Source organism: Cherax quadricarinatus, chromosome 47, assembly GCF_038502225.1.
Source record: "Cherax quadricarinatus isolate ZL_2023a chromosome 47, ASM3850222v1, whole genome shotgun sequence".
NCBI lineage: Eukaryota > Metazoa > Arthropoda > Malacostraca > Decapoda > Parastacidae > Cherax > Cherax quadricarinatus.
Genome location: NC_091338.1, coordinates 16,294,974 through 16,313,369, shown reverse-complemented (window position 1 = coordinate 16,313,369; position 18,396 = coordinate 16,294,974). Strand labels below are relative to the sequence as shown.

At 37.5% G+C, this 18,396-nt stretch overlaps 1 protein-coding gene across 6 annotated transcripts in view; it reads left to right on the top strand.

The window, feature by feature from the left end:
- The window catches only part of LOC128696472 (uncharacterized), a 765,910-nt gene extending 747,757 nt beyond the window's left edge, over positions 1 to 18,153 (top strand). For 5 of the 6 annotated variants that reach the window (XM_070094722.1, XM_070094721.1, XM_070094720.1 and 2 more), the window contains one exon: positions 15,349 to 18,153. In XM_070094722.1, the coding sequence (XP_069950823.1) occupies positions 15,349 to 15,550 (202 nt within the window). In that variant the 3' untranslated portion in view covers positions 15,551 to 18,153. The remainder of the gene's footprint in view (positions 1 to 15,348) is intronic. The other variant, XR_011393241.1, reaches the window with a different exon arrangement.
- Positions 18,154 to 18,396: the final 243 nt, after the last annotated feature.

The following is an 18,396-nucleotide window of genomic DNA, read 5'->3' as shown; positions in this document are numbered from 1 at the left end:
GAATAAGAAGAAGAAAATTGAGAAATAAATATAAAAGATTAATGGAATGGATAAATGAACATTTAATATGACTTTTATCTTCATTGAAGGGGAATCCCCCTCCTTATATAAGGGCTTCAGGTATCAAGTCCCTATCCAGGGTTACTTCCCTTCTTTGTCTTTACTGGCACTGGACCCCTGTCACACAAAAAATCTGTCCAGAGAGGTCTGTTTCTGGCATCTCTTTAAGATTTGCCTAAAATGGGACAAGGCATTGTCACTGAACATGTTGCAGACACGGCTTGCAACAGCTTTATTAGGGTAATATTTTTCCACAAAACTTTGCGACTCACTCCACTTTGCACACATGTCCTTAACCCTTTCAGGGTTTCGGCCGTACTAGTACGGCTTGCGCACCAGGGTTTTTGACGTACTAGTACGCCTAAATTCTAGCGGCCTCAAATCTGGTAGACCTACATATGAAAGAATGGGTCTATGTGGTCAGTGTGCGCAGTATAAAAAAAATCCTGCAGCACACTGTGAGTAATAAGAAAAAAAAACTTTGACCGTGTTTTTGGATTAAAACAGCAACTCTGCACTGTATTTTCGTATGGTATTTATTATTGTATTCTAGTTTTCCTGGTCTCATTTTATAGAATGGAAGACATATTACAGAAATTGAGATGATTTTGACTAGTTTTACAATGAAAAGTACCTTGAAATTGAGCTCAAAGTAGCAGAAATACTCAGTTTTTACCAAAGTTTGAAAGTAAACAAATCATGCTAAGTGTCCATACACGTCAACTGGTGAGTCTAATATTCTTTCACAAGTGTGCCAATATTATTTATACCATTTCTACACTAATGCAGTAGTCTGCCTAACAGTAATCTTCTATTTTTTGTGAGAATAAAAATTCAAAGTGTAAAGCAAAAGAATGTAAGAGGGGCGTGGGGACGTGACTAATGAACAGAGGAAATATTATTTTAGTGCCAGGAATGTCTTTCTTGTTTATTCTGAACCCTATTTGGAAATTGGCATCTTTTGAAATTTGTGTGAAATTGGCAAAATTGCTAAATTCTGACCACTGTATTGGATAGTTGAAATCAGTAAATGGGTGGTTTCTTGTACTCATTTGATAGAAAAAATGGAGTTCTAGCAAAATAGTTATGATTTTTGTCGACTAGTACACTGGAATTGGCCGAAAATAGGACTCAAAGTGGGCAAAATCGCCGATGCGTAAACATTGTCGAGACCGCTAACTTTGCAAGAGCATAATTCCGTAAGTTTTCCATCAAATTTCATACTTTTGGTGTCATTATGATCGGGAAACAATTCTCTGTCTTTTCATAAGAAAAAATATATATATTTTTTTTTTTTAAATTTGGGCGACCCTGAGAACAAGTCTGGGAGAGGGCCTGGGGACCCTGAAAGGGTTAATTGCTGAAGAAGGCACATTCTTGCCTTTCTCTTCCTCCCCCTCTGAAGCAATTTCCTCAGCTGTGATTTGTTGCTGTTCCAGTTAAAGGTGTTGCAGCTCTTCATTGGTTAGCTCTTCCCTGTGGTCGTCCACCAACTCTTCCACATCCTGGCCACTCACGTCCAACCCCATGGACTTCCCCAACGACCCATGGTGACTTATTTAGCAGTTGTATTCAATAAATAAGCACAAAAAACAATGGATTATTGCGAAATGTTTTGGATAAACGCGTAGGGCAATGCTCACTTGATGAGAAACAAAGCTGGACTGACTCAGAACGCATGGGATGCTTTGTGTGGGCATGGGCAGGCGGACACGTTTGGTACGGCAGACCAATGAAAACCGAGGTGATGAACGAAATCTGGGACAAAATTTTGACGAAAAAATGTCGTCGAAAACCAAATTCGATGAAAACCAGGGCAAACGAAAACTGAGGTTCTACTGTATATGGTGTCAGTGTTTTGTGTGGGCAGTTGGCTTTATACATATTTCATGCTTTTGCACTGGCATTGTTGATACATGTTCATCTCACATTAGATTTACATCCTCAGCAAAGAAAGATGCAACTGACTTGATTCCAACTGGTGTGTCGTTCGTATAAACTAGAGACAGCACTGCTCCTAACACCAGTTATTAGTATGAGTATTATTATTATTGGTGGTGGTAGTGGCAACAGTGGTGGGGAAAGAGGAGGAGGAGGAGGAGGAATGTATTTGGTTATTTTTTTTTTTCAACAAGTCAGATGTCTCCCACCAAGGCAGGGTGACCCAAAACGAGAGAAAATCCCCAAAAAGAAAATACTTTCATCATCATTCAGCACTTTCACATTACTCATACATAATCACTGTCTTTGCACAGGCACCCAGATACAACAGTTTAGAAGCATATATTAAGATATATTACATATCCCTCCAAATTGCCAATATCCCAAACCCTTCCTTTAAAGTGCAGGCATTGTACTTCCCATTTCCAGTACTGAAGTCCAGCTATATAAAAATCACCGGTTTCCCTGAATCCCTTCACTAAATATTACCCTGCTCACACTCTAACAGCTCGTCAGTTCCCAAAAACCATTCATCTTCATTCACTCCTATGTAACATGCTCACGCACGTTTGCTGGAAGTTCAAGCCCCTCGCCAACAAAACCTTTTTTACCCTCTCCCTCCAACCTTTTTGAAGACAACCCCTACCCCTGCTTTCTTCCCCTACAGATTTATATGCTCTCCAAATCATTCTACTTTGATCCATTCTCTCTAAATAACCAAACTACCTCAACAACACCTCTTCAGCCCTCTGACTAATACTTCTGTTAACTCCACACCTCCTAATTTCCACACTCTGAATTCTTTCTTTCAACACACCGGCCGTATCCCACCAAGGCAGAGTGGCCCAAAAAGAAAAACGAAAGTTTCTCTTAAATTTAGTAAGTTATACGGGAGAAGGGGTTACTAGCCCCTTGCTCCTGGCATTTTAGTCGCCTCTAACAACACGCATGGCTTACGGAGGAAGAATTCTGTTCCACTTCCCCATGGAGATAAGAGGAAATAAACAAGAACAAGAATAGAAAGAAAATAGAAGAATACCTAGAGGAGTGTGTATATATATGCTTGTACATGTATGTGTAGTGTGACCTAAGTGCAAGTAGAAGTAACAAACATACCTGAAATCTTGCATGTTTATGAGACAGACAAAAGACACCACCAATCCTACCATCATGTAAAACAATTACAGGTTTTCGTTGTACACTCACTTGGCAGGACGGTAGTACCTCTCTGAGCTGTTTACCAACCTACTAAAATACCAACAACTCCAACACTATATCCCCCCTACTTTTAACATTTCTGTCATGATCCCATCAGTTCCAGCAGCTTTACCCCCCTTTCATTCTATGTAATGTCTCATGCACCTCCCCCACACTCACATCCTGCTCTTGTTCACTCCTAAAAGATGTGATACCTCCCTGGCCAGTGCATGAAATTACCGCCTCCTTTTCTTCATCGACATTTAAAAGTTCCTCAAAATATTCCCACCATCTACCCATTACCTCCAGTTCCCCATCTACTAACTCCCCTACTCTGTTTTTAACTGACAAATCCATTCGTTCCCTAGGCTTTCTTAACTTGTTTATCTCCCTCCAAAATTTTTTCGTATTTTCTGCAAAATTTATTGACAGTGCCTCTCTCACTATCATCTGCTCTCCTTTTGCACTCTCTCACCACTTCCTTCACCTTACTTTTACTCTCCATATACTCTACTCTTCTTATAGCACTTTTGCTTTGTAAAAACCTCTCGTAAGTTACTTTTTTCTCTTATCATGCCCTTTACTTCATCATTCCACCAGTCACTCCTCTTTCCTCCTGCACCCATGCTCCTATAGCCACAAACTTTTGCCCCACATTCTAATGCTGCATTTTTAAAACTCTCCCAACCCTCTTTGACCCCTTCCCCCCCCACTACTCATACTTGCACTAGCCCATCTTTCTGCCAATAGTTGCTTATATCTCACCCTAACTTCCTCCTCCCTTAGTTTATATACTTTCACCTCTCTCTTACTTGCTGTTGCCATTTTCCTTTTGTCCCCTCTACCTCTTACTCTAACTGTAGCAACATATATACTTTCACCTCTCTCTTACTTGCTGTTGCCATTTTCCTTTTGTCCCCTCTATCTCTTACTCTAACTGTAGCAACAACTAAATAATGATCCGATATATCCGTTGCCCCTCTGTAAACATGTACACCCTGAAGCCTACCCATCAACCTTTTATCCACCAATACATAATCTAACAAACTACTTTCATTACGTGCTATATCATACCTTGTATACTTATTTATCCTCTTTTCATAAAATATGTATTATGTACTTATTACCAAACCTCTTTCTATACATAGCTCAGTTAAAGGCTCCCCATTTTCATTTATCCCTGGCACCCCAAATTTACCTACTACTCCCTCCACAACATTTTTACCCACTTTAGCACTGAGATTCCCAACCACAAGTACTCTCTCACTTGGTTCAAAACTCCCCATGCACTCACTCAACATTTTCCAAAATATCTCTCTCTCCTCTACACTTCTCTCTTCTCCAGGTGTATAAACACTGACTATAACCCACTTTTCACATCGAACCCTTATTTTACTCCACATAATCCTTGAATATTTTTTTTTTTTTTCCAACAAGTCGGCCGTCTCCCACCGAGGCAGGGTGACCCAAAAAAGAAAGAAAATCCCCAAAAAGAAAATACTTTCATCATCATTCAACACTTTCACCACACTCACACATTATCACTGCTTTTGCAGAGGTGCTCAGAATACAACAGTTTAGAAGCATATACGTATAAAGATACACAACATACCCCTCCAAACTGCCAATATCCCAAACCCCTCCTTTAAAGTGCAGGCATTGTACTTCCCATTTATATTCCTCTTTTCCTACCATGACTTATCCTTCAACTTTATTGCTACTCCTTCTTTAGCTCTAACTCTCTTTGAAACCCCTGACCTAATATCATTTATTTCTCCCCACTGAAACTCTCCTGTCCCCTTCAGCTTTGGTTCACTTAAATCCAGGACATCAAGCTTCTTTTCATTCATAACATCCACAATCATCTCTTTCTTATTATTCGCACAACATCCACGCACATTCAAACATCCCACTTTGGTGGTTTTTCTTCTTTTTCTTTTTAGTAAGCTATACAGGAAAAGGGGTTACTTGCCCATTGTTCCTGGCATTTTAGTTGACTTTTACAACACACATGGCTTACGGAGGAAAGGTTCTTATTCCACTTCCCCATGGATATGAAAGGAAAAGCAATAAGAATAAGAACTATTAAGATAAAATAAAGAAAACTCAGATGAGTGTATATACATAAACATGTACATATATGTGTAATGTGACCTAAGTGTAAGTAGAAGTATCAAGATGTACCTGAAATCTTTCATGTTTATGAGACAGAAAAAAAAAACACCAGCAATCCTACAGTTATGTAAAACAAAATACAGGCTTCCTCTTTACACTCACTTGTTAAGACGGTAGTACCTCCCTGAGTGGTTGCTGTCTACCGACCTACTACCTTTAATGTTGCTAAAATCTTATTGTTCATAATATATCAATTAAACTTCATCATAGGTATGTATGTAAACAAAAAATGACTTGTATATAGGGTTTGCTGCTACCCGTGGTAGGTCTTGGAATGCATCACCCACAGATATGGGGGGAGTACTGTACAAAGTTATTTAGGTAGCTTCTACTTTTACTCCTATTTATTTTCCCGATTTTTTCATTTACTTAACCATTTTTTATCACAGCCATTATTCCTAAATGTTTATAAGGATTATTTATTTCTGTAATTCTTTCACTGTCTTACATAGATCTGTCATTGAGGCCAGTGTGGCAGACATAAATCTGTCTTAATCATAGCACCCTCAAATATGCTCTGATTGGTAAATTTTAGCTTAGACATGAGAGAATGGATATGTGTGGTGGATGTGCATGGTATAAAAAAAAATTCTTGCTCCATGCAGTGCTTTATGGTAACAGCAAACCTCTTACCTGGTGTTTGGGTTAAAATAGCGGCGGGTGCATTTTCTAGGGTCATTTTAATGGCTGTTTTTTTATGTCAGTTGATATACTGGAAGACATACTAGTTGGTTTCAGACCAGAAGTGACCTGAAATAGGTCTCAGAGTAGCAAAAATATTTATTTGGACAGCCTAAACAATGACCAGTCATTCTTAGTTACATTATTATTAGCTGAGAAATAAGTTAAAACAGATTTTTGTGATGTTGGACTCAAAATGGAGGGAAAGTGTTATATAGGAAAGGCCAGGGGATGTGATTAGTGAACATTGGAAAGGTTGTTTTTAGTTGATGGAATGCCTACAGGGTTTGTTTTCAAACTGAAATTTGTTGAATTTTGTGTAAAAGTAGCCAAATTACCAACTTCTGAGCAATTTATAGGATAGTTCTGATATTTAAATAGGCAGTATTTTTGTAAGGCATACCAGCAAAGAGTCAGGAATTGAATCATTTGATCAGTGAAATTGGTCTAAAACAGGCCTCAAAGTGGGCAAAATTGCAGTTGTGTAATTGATCCCCAATCTCCAAATTTGTGCCTGTATAATTCTGTAATTTTTATGTCAAATCTTGCATCTTGGATAAAATATAACCAGGAATAATTGGTCATGGCTTATGGTATCCCAATAATTGAAACAGATTTAATAAAAATCCATAAAACAGACTGGAGGGGAGGGTGTAGGAAGGGGGTGTTATCTTTTTTCAGGAAAATTGGCAAAAATTGAATATTTCAATTACTACTTTGAGGCTGATTTTGAGCTGCTTCCAGTCCTGGAACCATCCAGTATCATCTCTGTTTTAGTAGTATGTCTTCCATTCTATCAAAAGAAACGACCAATAAAATGCTAAAAAAAAACATCGTAGAAAACACTGCAAAGTTGTAATTTTAAACCAAACACAAGGTCATAGTTTTGCTTTTCTCATCATGCACCGCATGAGGCCATTTTTTTTTTATATACTGTACATGCTCATCACACAGATTCATTCTCTCATATCTTGGTCAAAATTTTCTGTTTACAGCTTACTATATGAGTGAGCTGAGCTCATGATGTAGATCTATGTGGTGGACACTGGTGTTAATAATGTAGGTCTGTGTGACAGTCAGTGAAAGGGTTAAAAGGTGGACAGTCTTACCTGGAGAAAAGTTTGGATTAATTTTGTCTGGTGTAGATTCAAATTTGCTTTTTTGGAAATGGAAAAAATTAAATACTTCTTTCATCTATAATTTCTGTGTTGCATTCTATTAGTTTCAACCCTTCCAAGTTGATAACTTAATAATGCATCTTCTAGAAGTGGTGTTGAGCTTAGTGTACTTGTGTATTTTAGAGTGTTGGCCTTTATTTGGTGTCTTTGGAAGGTTTTTAGATTTGAGCTGTGTAATATACTAATTTACCATTTTTATTGAAGAATTTTGGGTATTAGTTTCCCTATGATGACATGTAAATGCTTCTTCTGATACCCTTCAAATCCTCAACACTAATATTTAACATCATTATCAACTTATGCCACGTTTATTGAGGCACTGAGGTTATGGAATACAGTGGACCCTCATTTTTCGTAATTAATCCTTTCCAGAGAGTGTGACTAATGGCGAAACTGATGATTTGTGAAACCATTTTCCCCATAAGAAATAATGTAAATCCAATTAATCCATTCCAGACACCCAAAAGTATTAAAACAAAATAATTTTTTTACATGAAATATAGATGTACATACACAGAAAACAATGAGACATGAAGAATGAACAATAATAACATGACACTTACCTTATTGAAGATTCTTCTTAGTGTATGGAAGATGGGAGGAGGGGAGAGGATGGATTAATTACTGTTTGGAAGGGGAATCCCCTTCCATAAAGACTTCAGGTACCAAGTGCTTTTCTGGGGTTACTTACCTTCTTTGTTTTTTATTGCCATTAGGACCAGCTTGAGAGTCACTGCACACCTGTGGCACTAAATATCTGTCCAGAGAGCTCTGTTTCTGGCATCTCTTTAAAATTTCCCTAAAATGGGACAAGACATGCCATTGTACATGTTGCCAACATGGCTTGCAGGAGCTTTGTCAGGGCGATGTTCCTTTCCAAATCTTTCCATCCTACTCCACATTGCACAGATCTCCTTAATCTCTGAAGCAGGCACCTTCTTCCATCTCTCTCCCTCCTCCTCTGAAGCAATTTCCTGAGCTGTGGTCTGTTGCTGTTCCAGATGAAGCTCTTGCAGCTCTTCAGTGGTTAGCTCTTCATTGTGGTCCTCCACCAACTCTTCCACATCCGTGCCACTCACATCCAACCCCTTGGAATTCCCCAATGCCACAATAGATTCCACAGCTGGCATAAGATCCTCAGGGTCAGCCCCAAACCCTTCAAAATCCTTCTCTTGGACACAGTCTGGCCACAATTTTCTCCAAGCAGAGTTCAAAGTCCTGGAAGTCACTCCTTCCCAAGCCTTACCTATAAGGTTTATGCAATGGAGGATACTGAAGTGATGAGAGGAGTGGTATTAAGGGGCAAGAACTTCACTGTGATGAAATGATGAAATAAAACTCCTCCACCATTTGGTCATCCAAATCTGGAGGATGAGCAGGTGCATTGTCCATTACCAGTAGGCACTTGAGCTCCAGTTTATTTTCCAGGAGGTATTTCTTCACAATGGGGCCAAACACTTCATTGAACCAATCAAGGAAAATATACCTCGTGACCCATGCCTTACTGTTAGCCTTCCATATCACACACAAGTTACTTTTGGTAACACTGTTTTTCTTGAACACTCTGGGATTTTCAGAGTGATACACCAGTAAAGGCTTCACCTTGAAATCTCCACTAGCATTACTACAGAACAAAAGAGTGAGCCTGTCTTTCATAGGTTTATGTCCTGGTAGTGCCTTTTCCTCCTGCATGATGTAGGTCCTCTTTGGCATTTTCTTCCAAAGAGGCCTGTTTCATCACAATTAAACACTTGTTAGGGTTTGAGTTCTTCAGCCTCTACGTACCCCTTGAATTCACGCACATATTTGTCAGAACTGGCAGCTTCACCATGCCTTACCACACTGTGTATGCCACTACAGTTCTTAAATCTCTCAAACCAGCTTTTGCTGGCCTTAAATTCACTATCATCAAAAAATCATTGCAGGCATTTTCTTAACGAGATCGGCATGCAACTGTCCTGCCTTTTCACAAATTATTGACTGCATAACACAATCTCCTGCTAATTGTTTCTCGTTGATCCACACCCGCAGTAACTTCTCAACATCTTTGAGTACTGGCGATCTCATTTTTGTAAGCATATTTACCCTTTTCACAACAACAGCTTCCTTGATTTCCTTTTTCATAGCCACAATGGAAGCAGTGGTTGTATAGGGCTTCCAATACATCCTGGCAAGTTCTGCCACACACACACACACACACACACCACTTTCATATTTTTCAGTGATGTCTTTCTTGAATTCTCACCTTCTTTACCAAAGGCCTGGCACTAGGAGCTTTCTTTGGGGCCATGGTGGCTTACTTAGCAGCTGCAAACACTAATATGAATAGAATATTACGAAATGTATCATATGAATGCGTGGGATCGTGCTCACTCGCTGATAAACAATGGGATACTGACTATGAATGGTGTGTGGGGCCGTTTGGGGCTGTGCATGTGTCTGGGACAAACGACGATTCACGAGTCAATATTTTGATGAAAAAACATTACGATTTGCTAAAATTACGACTTCCGATGCTTACGGAAAATGAGGGTCCACTGTTTGGAGAGATCTTTATCGGATAGCACAGCAACTTAAATATATCCGAATGTCTTGTACTCTCTCTTTCGTCATCTCTCAAAAAATTCCTGTTTTAGGATTAGTCTAGATGCAACTCTTTAGGTTTCTACACTAAGTCCACATTTTCTATGGTGGGCCTATTGCATATTGTGTAAAAAATGTATGAAAGATTTTTTATTAACCCTTTCGATGTCGGTCCCATAGTACTATGACTTTGAAGCCAGGGTCAGTTCCATTGTTCTATGCCATGAGGTCATCTCAGTCAGATAAGCTGTGAGCAGTAAATTTGGGCTTAGAGATAAGAGAATGAGTCTATGCAGTAAGTGTGCACCATAAAAAAATATCCTGCAAAAAAGTGTATAATGAGGAAAAAAACTGCGACCGTGTTTATGGCTTAAAACAGCAGCTCTGTGGTGCATTTTCTTATGGTTTTTATGGTTGTATTCTCGTTTTTTTGGTCACATTTGATAGAATGGAAGATATATTACAGAAATGGAGATGATTTTGATTGGTTTCAGGTCTGCAAGTAGCTCAAAGTATCGAAAATATTTGATCTTTGCCAATATTCTAGAGCATGAATGACACCACTCTTCCAATATGTGGCCAGCTGGCCAGTCTGATTGACATTTAGGAATGCACTGACATTATTTATACAATTATTACAAAAATGCAGTAGTCTGCATGACAGTGAATCTTCTATTTTTTATGCAAATAAAAATTCAAAATGAAAAGCAAGTGTAATGTATGAGAGTCCTGAGGACATAACTGATGAATAGAGGAAATATTTTTATAGTGCCAGGAATGTATACATTGTTTATTCTGGATCCTGTTATTAAATTGGCAATTTTTTAATTTTGTGTGAAATTGGCCAAATTACCGATTTCTGATCACTTACTGGGTAGTTGAAATAGGTAAATGGGCAGTTTCTTGTACTCAGTCAATAGAATAGAAGAAATACTAGCAAAGTAGCTATGAGTTTGGTCGACTGGAACAATGGAATTGGCTGAAAATAAGGCTCAAATTGGGCGAAATCGCTGATGTGTAAATATCCTTGAGACCACTAACATTGTGAGAGTGTAATTCCATAATTTTTCCATCAAATTTTGTACATTTGATCTCATTACCTCCGGAAAAAGATTCCCTATCATTTCATGAGGAAAATATTTTTTTTTTTTAATCTTTGACTGTGAGAGCAGGTTTGAGATCAGGGGTCTCGACCCTGGAAGTGTTAAAATGTCTGAATGTTGTAGGATTTGCTGGTCTCATGTGTTGCTGAAGTTGTATAGTAGATGCTCACCTCTGGTGACATGTTTGATGTGATATTAAATCCCAGTTCCTTTTCTTGGCAATAAGGCTGTCTACAATCTTCTCTCTCTTCCAATCTTCATAACTTTTTATTTGTCTGGACTGAGCTTCAGCAACCACTTGTTGCACCACATCTATTGAGGTTTTCCTGGAGCTTATAATTGTGTTCTGTTATCCCTCGCATTAATTTTACACTATCAACAGACACACAAAGAGTATGCCTATGGTAGGCCATTTACATATACAGTGGACCCATGGTTTTTGTGAATTTTGGTTATCGGCAACTTTTTTCATCAAAATATAGCCTTGGTTTTTGTGATCTCCCTTGGATTTCAATGGTCATACGGAACGTGTCCCAGTGGCCCCGCTCACACAAAGCCTTCCACAGACGCATTCGGAGTCAGTGTGGCATTGCTTCTCAGTGAGTGAACATTACCCTCAAGGTAATACGAAATATTTCGTAATAATACACTATTTTTTGCTCTTGTTTATTGTGTATGACTGCTATACAGTGTATTAGCCACCATGGGCCCAAAGAAAGCTGCTAGTGCCAGCCCTCTGATAAAGAAGGCGAGAAACACGATAGAATTCAAGAAAGATCACACCCGCCAGGGTACTTCCCCATACACACCAGCCAGGGTACTTCCCCACACACACCAGCCAGGGTACTTCCCCACACACACCAGCCAGGGTACTTCCCTACACACACCAGCCAGGGTACTTTCCCACACACACACCAGCCAGGGTACTTCCCCCACACACACCTGACAACCCTATGCCTGTTGTGGAATCTGCTGTAGCTTTGGGGAAGTCCATGAGGTTGGATGTGAGTGGCGAGGATATGGAAGAGTTGATGGACAACCACAGTGAAGAGCTAACCACTGAAGAGCTGCAAGACCTTCATCTGGAACAGCAACAGACTACAGCTGAGGAAATTGCTTCAGAGGAGGAGGAAGAGAGAGGGAAGAAGGTGCCTTCTTCGGTGATTAAGGTCATTTGTGCAAAGTGGAATGAGTTGCAAAGTTTTGTGAAGAAATGTCACCTTAACAAAGCTGTTGCAGGCTGTGTCTGCAACATGTTCAGTGACAATGCCTTGTCCCATTTTAGGCAAATCTTAAAGAGATGCCAGAAACAGAGCTCTCTGGAAAAAAAATTTTGTGCTACAGGGGTCCAGTGACTCTCAAGCTGGTCCTAGTGCCAGTAAAAGACAAAGAAGGGAAGTAACCCCCGATAAAGACTTGGTACCTGAAGTCTTTATGGATGGGAATTCCCCTTCCAAACAATCAGTCCTCCCTCTCCCCTCCTCTCTGTCTTCCAACAAGAGTCTTCAATAAAGGTAAGTGTGATGTTATTATTGCTTTATATTGATTTGTCATTCTTTTCTGTATGTAAATCTATATTTAATCTCTAAAAAATTATTTTTTGTTAATACTTTTGGGTGTCTGGAACTGATGAATTGGATTTACATTATTTCTTATGGGGAAAATGGTTTCAGTTTTCGTGAATTTTGGTTTTCGACAGACTCTCTGGAATGGATTAATCATGAAAACCAAGGGTCCACTGTATCAGGAACAGTAGTGGTTATCAAAGAATAACAGCCACAATACTGAGGCTGAAACAGTTCACATATAACCCACACTTTGAAGAGGAAAAGGTTGGTACATCTTGGCCCATTATAAAATCACATCTGAATAATTAAAGGTTGGAGAGAGGTAAGACAGAGAAAGTTATCCTGGAGTAGGAAGTTAATTCCACCATCTTTTGTATGTCCTCTATTAACTTACAGTAAGCCAGTCAATTACCATAAACCACCACTTGCCTCTTGACCTGTTTTCTGATATTTTCATTACCTTAACTATCTTTTGATTTTCTTTCCCAGTTGAGAGTGATCTAGAATAGACCAAAGAGTCATCTGAAGTTTTGTCTTGAAAGTGTGGGTTATTTGTGAAATGGTCTTAATACTGACCCTTGTGGAATCCTACTCTATATTCTCTCATCTTTGTCTCATCCCTTACTGTTACTCAGTTTTTCAGGAGCATTAACCTGATTCACACACAAGTATAAACTTGTGTGTGAATCAAAAGTAAGAGCGATTAATACATGTATGTGATAAGAAAGCTATGAGATCAGATTGTCAGGCTGGCAAAATATAGTTCAGAACAGAGATAGATGCTTCATAAAATAATCAAAGTAATCGGCTTACTAAATCATAGCAATATTTGCATGTACAGTGGACCCTCGTTTTTCGTAATTATGCCATTCCAGAGAGTGTGACTAATGACGAAATTGGCGATTTGCGAAACCATTTTCCCTATAAGAAATAATGTAAATCCAATTAATCTGTTTCAGACCAAAAGTATTAACAAAAAAATATTTGTTTTTACATGAAATATAGATTTGCATACACAGAAAACAATGAGACATGAAGAATAAAACAATAATAACATCACACTTGCCTTTATTGAAGACTCTGTATGGTATATGAATAAAATATGATATTACGTATGTTAGGAATTGTGGAGGCGGCAGGAGAGTGTGTTTGGAGGCAGAACAAGATAGTCCTTCAATATGACCTAATATCAACCCCACGGCTTATTTATCTATCACATAATAAAAAATATTAATAACATAGAAACATGACATATACTCTAGAATGAATTAAAAATGTCATTATGTATGTCACGAGTGGTGATGTGTTTTGTTGTTGGGTGTATAAGTGCCACTGAGAGCATAAGCCATACATAGTGGTGGGGAAGGCGGCAGTCTTGTCAGTAGCCCTATATAACTCCAGCAACATTGGAGGAGATAGATTCATGCTGTCCTTTTTCTATCGATCAATCACTTAACTTACTTGCTACACTGTTAATGCTACAATTTATCACTGGCTGGCACTATACCCTTTATAGACTTTTGCTGCTTTAGTATTGTACATATCTTAGAATCACTGAATCACTGAAGAAGGTACATTCTCCCCTCTCTCTTCCTCCTCTACTTTGGTACTTTGCTACGAGCTCTTCCCTGAATTTTATCGTGTTTCTCACCTTCTTTACCAAAAGCCTGGAACTGGGAGCTTTCTTTGGGGCCATGGTGGCTTATTTAGCAGTTGCAAGCACTAAAACAAATGGAATACTACAAAATGTATCATATGAACATGTGGGATCATCCTCACTCGCTGATAAACAATGGCACACTGGCTGTGAATGGAGTGTGGGGCCGCTCAAGGCTGTGCATACGCGTCTGGGACGAGTGAGGACAATTTGCAAGTCAATATTTTGACAAAAAAACATTACGATTTTCGAAAATTACGACTTCCGATGCTTATGAAAAACGAGGGTCCACTGTACAGTATTTTAAGTCAATTAAATTTTAGAGGCATTATTGAATTATCAATTAAAAAAAAAACAGAGGGACATCCCCACCTATCTTCACTATTCAAGAATTATAACCTGCTTAACTTGTAAATTGAGAAGAGCTACAGTTCTTCAGGATACATGCAGTTTACTTAGAGGTTTCTTCTCCTGATGAGTTTACTAGCCAATAATGTGCTTCATCCATACTCAGTTCATTTTACACTGACAGTTGGAATTACAGGTATTGACACTGAATAACCTCTACAGGTTTAGCATTTTCAGAATAATGCAGTAATAATATTACCATTGGATAGGTGAGACTGTTTGAATACTCTTAAATAAGCACCCACTAATACAAGTTACAAAATTTTTATATGCAGTATTCTTGTTATGACAGACTACGATTAAACATTTTAGTACCAGCAGTGTTCCAACCTCCTAAGTATAAACACTAAGTATAAAACTTAGTGTTTTTTTTTTTATAAAGACTGAGGAAATTAGATTTAGGGGACATAACTAGCAGACTAGGACATGGATTATTACAGCCACCAAAAAAAAAAAAAAAATACGGGCTAGCAATATATGGGAAGGTTGGTTGAAAATGATGATTAACACTCACCAGTAAGATAGACAAAAATTGCAGTATTAGATATTAAGGAAAAGTTTTGCCTGCTAGGAGCTTTGTAAATCCAGTGCAATTGATAAAGTCCCTGATGGGCAAACATTTCATAAATAAATATCCTAATACCACAGTTGTCTTACACTAAAAAAAAAAAAAAAATATAGCTATAAGAGGAAAAGCAGACTGTAGCCCTAGACCAGCAAAAATGTCTCTGACAGAGATATCTAGTAATTGCTTTTCCTTGTTTTCTTAATTTACATGAAATATGTTCCTTCTACAGGTCTAGCACGTTAGAATTAACTCCTACAAGAATGGCTCAAAGGTTGGCAACACCACTTCGTTCTCTACTTGAGGGACAGCGCCCATTCACAGTCTCTCTCAATCTTGCATCTGCAGAAGATGTCAGTCTTGAAGTGGAAGAAGAAGAACAGCCTATTCCTCTCCAGCCCCTTACTCACTCTACTTATACAACAGCTGTGTGATAACTAGCATAGGGGTAGCGGATATCCCTCCATTCATTCAAAAAATTTTGTATGTAAATCTGAATAATAAGGAATGCAGTTTCTTCTTGGCTATAAGTGTGTTCTATCCTTTACTGCCCTGTAGGATGGTAGAGGAGTACTGTACTGTTTTACTCCAACCATAAACCTATTCCATGTTATATTACTCCATGAGAAAAAAATTTCTTCTCAGGGCTGATTCCCAGATTCAAGGCCCTACTGCCACTGGCTATTGAGTCAGGGATTTAATTGTCCTAGCTTTCATTTACTGGGCACACACCTGATCTATCATGTTGCTGGAAGAATGCATTGGGAGTATAACAAAATCAAAATCTATTTAGTCTTCTATAATTTCTTCTAAATATTTCATGCCTTATTTTTGAAGAAGACTACTGAAAAGGAGGACACTGCTGAAGTACCTACAGTTCATATATAAATTATGGGAAAGAATATGGAAAAATGTCAATATGCTACATAAGCATATTGTATATGCTCAGTATGATAACTGTTGGTATAATGCCAGTGGTTGAATGATTAACTTACAGAATTCTGTATAGTATTATGGTTGTGTGGCACAAGCTCGAGTGCATAGAGGGATATAAAGTACAGTGTGTAAGTATTTAAGTCTGTGATCATATGAATTTTTTTAAAATTATACACAGTATCCATTACAAGACTGAAATTATTAACAGTAATATAATTTCAGATGGTCATTTGTTTTCTGTTGTGAGGACTACAATTCATAAAAATGTGTATCATAAAGATATTTCTGTATATGCAGTAGGTCTTCATTCTAAGACAGGCTTGTAAAACTAGATTTTTTTAGAACAAAACATTATTGATAGTCTTTAATAATATAAATTTAGATATAATAAAATCTTTATTTTACTTAACAAAGTCCATCTACAATCAAGTTTCACTTGTTGTCTTCTTAGGCTGGGGACCTCACTGTATGGGTAAAACAATGTTTTAATTACATTTTCTTGAAGAATGTTTCATCTGATAATTATGCACTATATTGTTAACAGATTCTTAAATAATAATAAAATTACAAACTAATTTCTCAATGAATGGAGCATTTGTAGGGGACTTTATGTGGTTAACCCTTCAGATGTGAGGCAAACACTTTATCACTGACATTAAAGGAATCTTGTCTGTGGTGCAGTGATAAAGTGCTTGTCTCTGTCTTGCAGGGTTGGAAGATACTGGCTCATATAATTCCTCAATCATAAATTAAGTTAGTATGATCTCAGTGTGTTGGAGAAATTTGAGCACATGGATTCTATTGTTTCCATGCACTGTTTTTGAAAACTACATCTTTTGTCTCTTTAGAAAAAAAAGAGGGGAGGTCTCTTTAGGATTATGAAACTTAATTTTATAGTTTTATGATTAATTAAATTAAATGTAATGTAATTTTCTTGTGATAAAGTGAAGTGCAGTTACAACAGCTGAAATTATTTTATTACTGAAATTATGCTATAAATCTGAATTTTTTTGAAAAGAAAACATTGGTCAGCATTACCTGAAAGGTTATCTCACAAAAATATTTATTCTTATAAATAATCTGCATATTTTGTATTGGCAACATTGGGATAGATAGGGAAGTCAGTTTTTCCCACAATAATGATGAGTTAAGATTAGTTCAGTCATTACTAATTAGATGTGCATAGTGTGTAGGAAAATCAAGGAGAATGCTTGGCTCTAGGGTTTTAAAACATTGAGCACCAGTATTGTTCCCAAGTGATATAATTCTACAAGTTAATATATGCAGAATGTTTAAGAAAACTGTCATTGTGGTATCAGACTGTGCAGTTTTGTCTTTATTTAAGAGTATTTGATTGAGCTTTAGAATGTGATGTTCTGTCTCAGTATTTTGTCAGGGAGATAACAGTTTGGTTCATTTATAAATAGAGCTGTATGGTCTACATTTGAGAGTTAGCTTTGTGAATCTCTTTAGGTATTTTTTAAGAGAGGTTTTCTTGCTTGTGTTGTTTGAATTTACTTTTTTTTATATAGTACTGTAGTACCATTGGTATCACTCTTATGTAATATGCTTTATTGTACAGCATTGGAAAGATAAGACATACATTTGTTTAGCATTAATCAGTACTCATTTTCATAATCATTAGAGTATTCAGTCATATTAGTGGATTTCATTACTCATTTCATGCATCATATGGTTACTGTAGGATTTAGAAGTTTAAGATTGATACTGCAGCTGTTGAGATGATTGGCAGTCTTGTGTATTCTCATTTACTAAATTCCATAAGAGTTCTTTACACATACAAATAGCATTTTTAGTACCGGTTCTGTATGGAATTTTTAATACAGCACATGTAATCAAAAAGCTTACATTGGATGGAATTCATAAAATATGAAGTAATTTTTTAGGTATGTACTATGTATACCTTGACTCATTTAAATTAGCATTAATTTTGAAAATTAAATCGGCATAATTAATAGGACACAAGAACATTGAGTGTGTGTACAGTGTACATAAAACTGTGTGCCCATTTGTAAATTTTGTAATATTTTTTCTTCTTTAAACCTGATATCTTGCCAAATATAAATATAGAACATGAAAATGTGTGTTTTGCTACAACATTTCTTTTAATGAAGACAGTGGAAATTCAACATGGAAAGTTTGCCAGCATCCATAAGTGAAAAATAAATACCAACTTTCAAATTAACTGTACATATATATTTTTATCCTTTATTTCCATAAGTCTGCAGTATGAAAAGATGGCAAAGGGGGGTAGATGAGTAGGTATGTGTTGTGGGACTTAGAGAGCTCCAACAGAATATCATGGCAGAAGTAATACTAAACC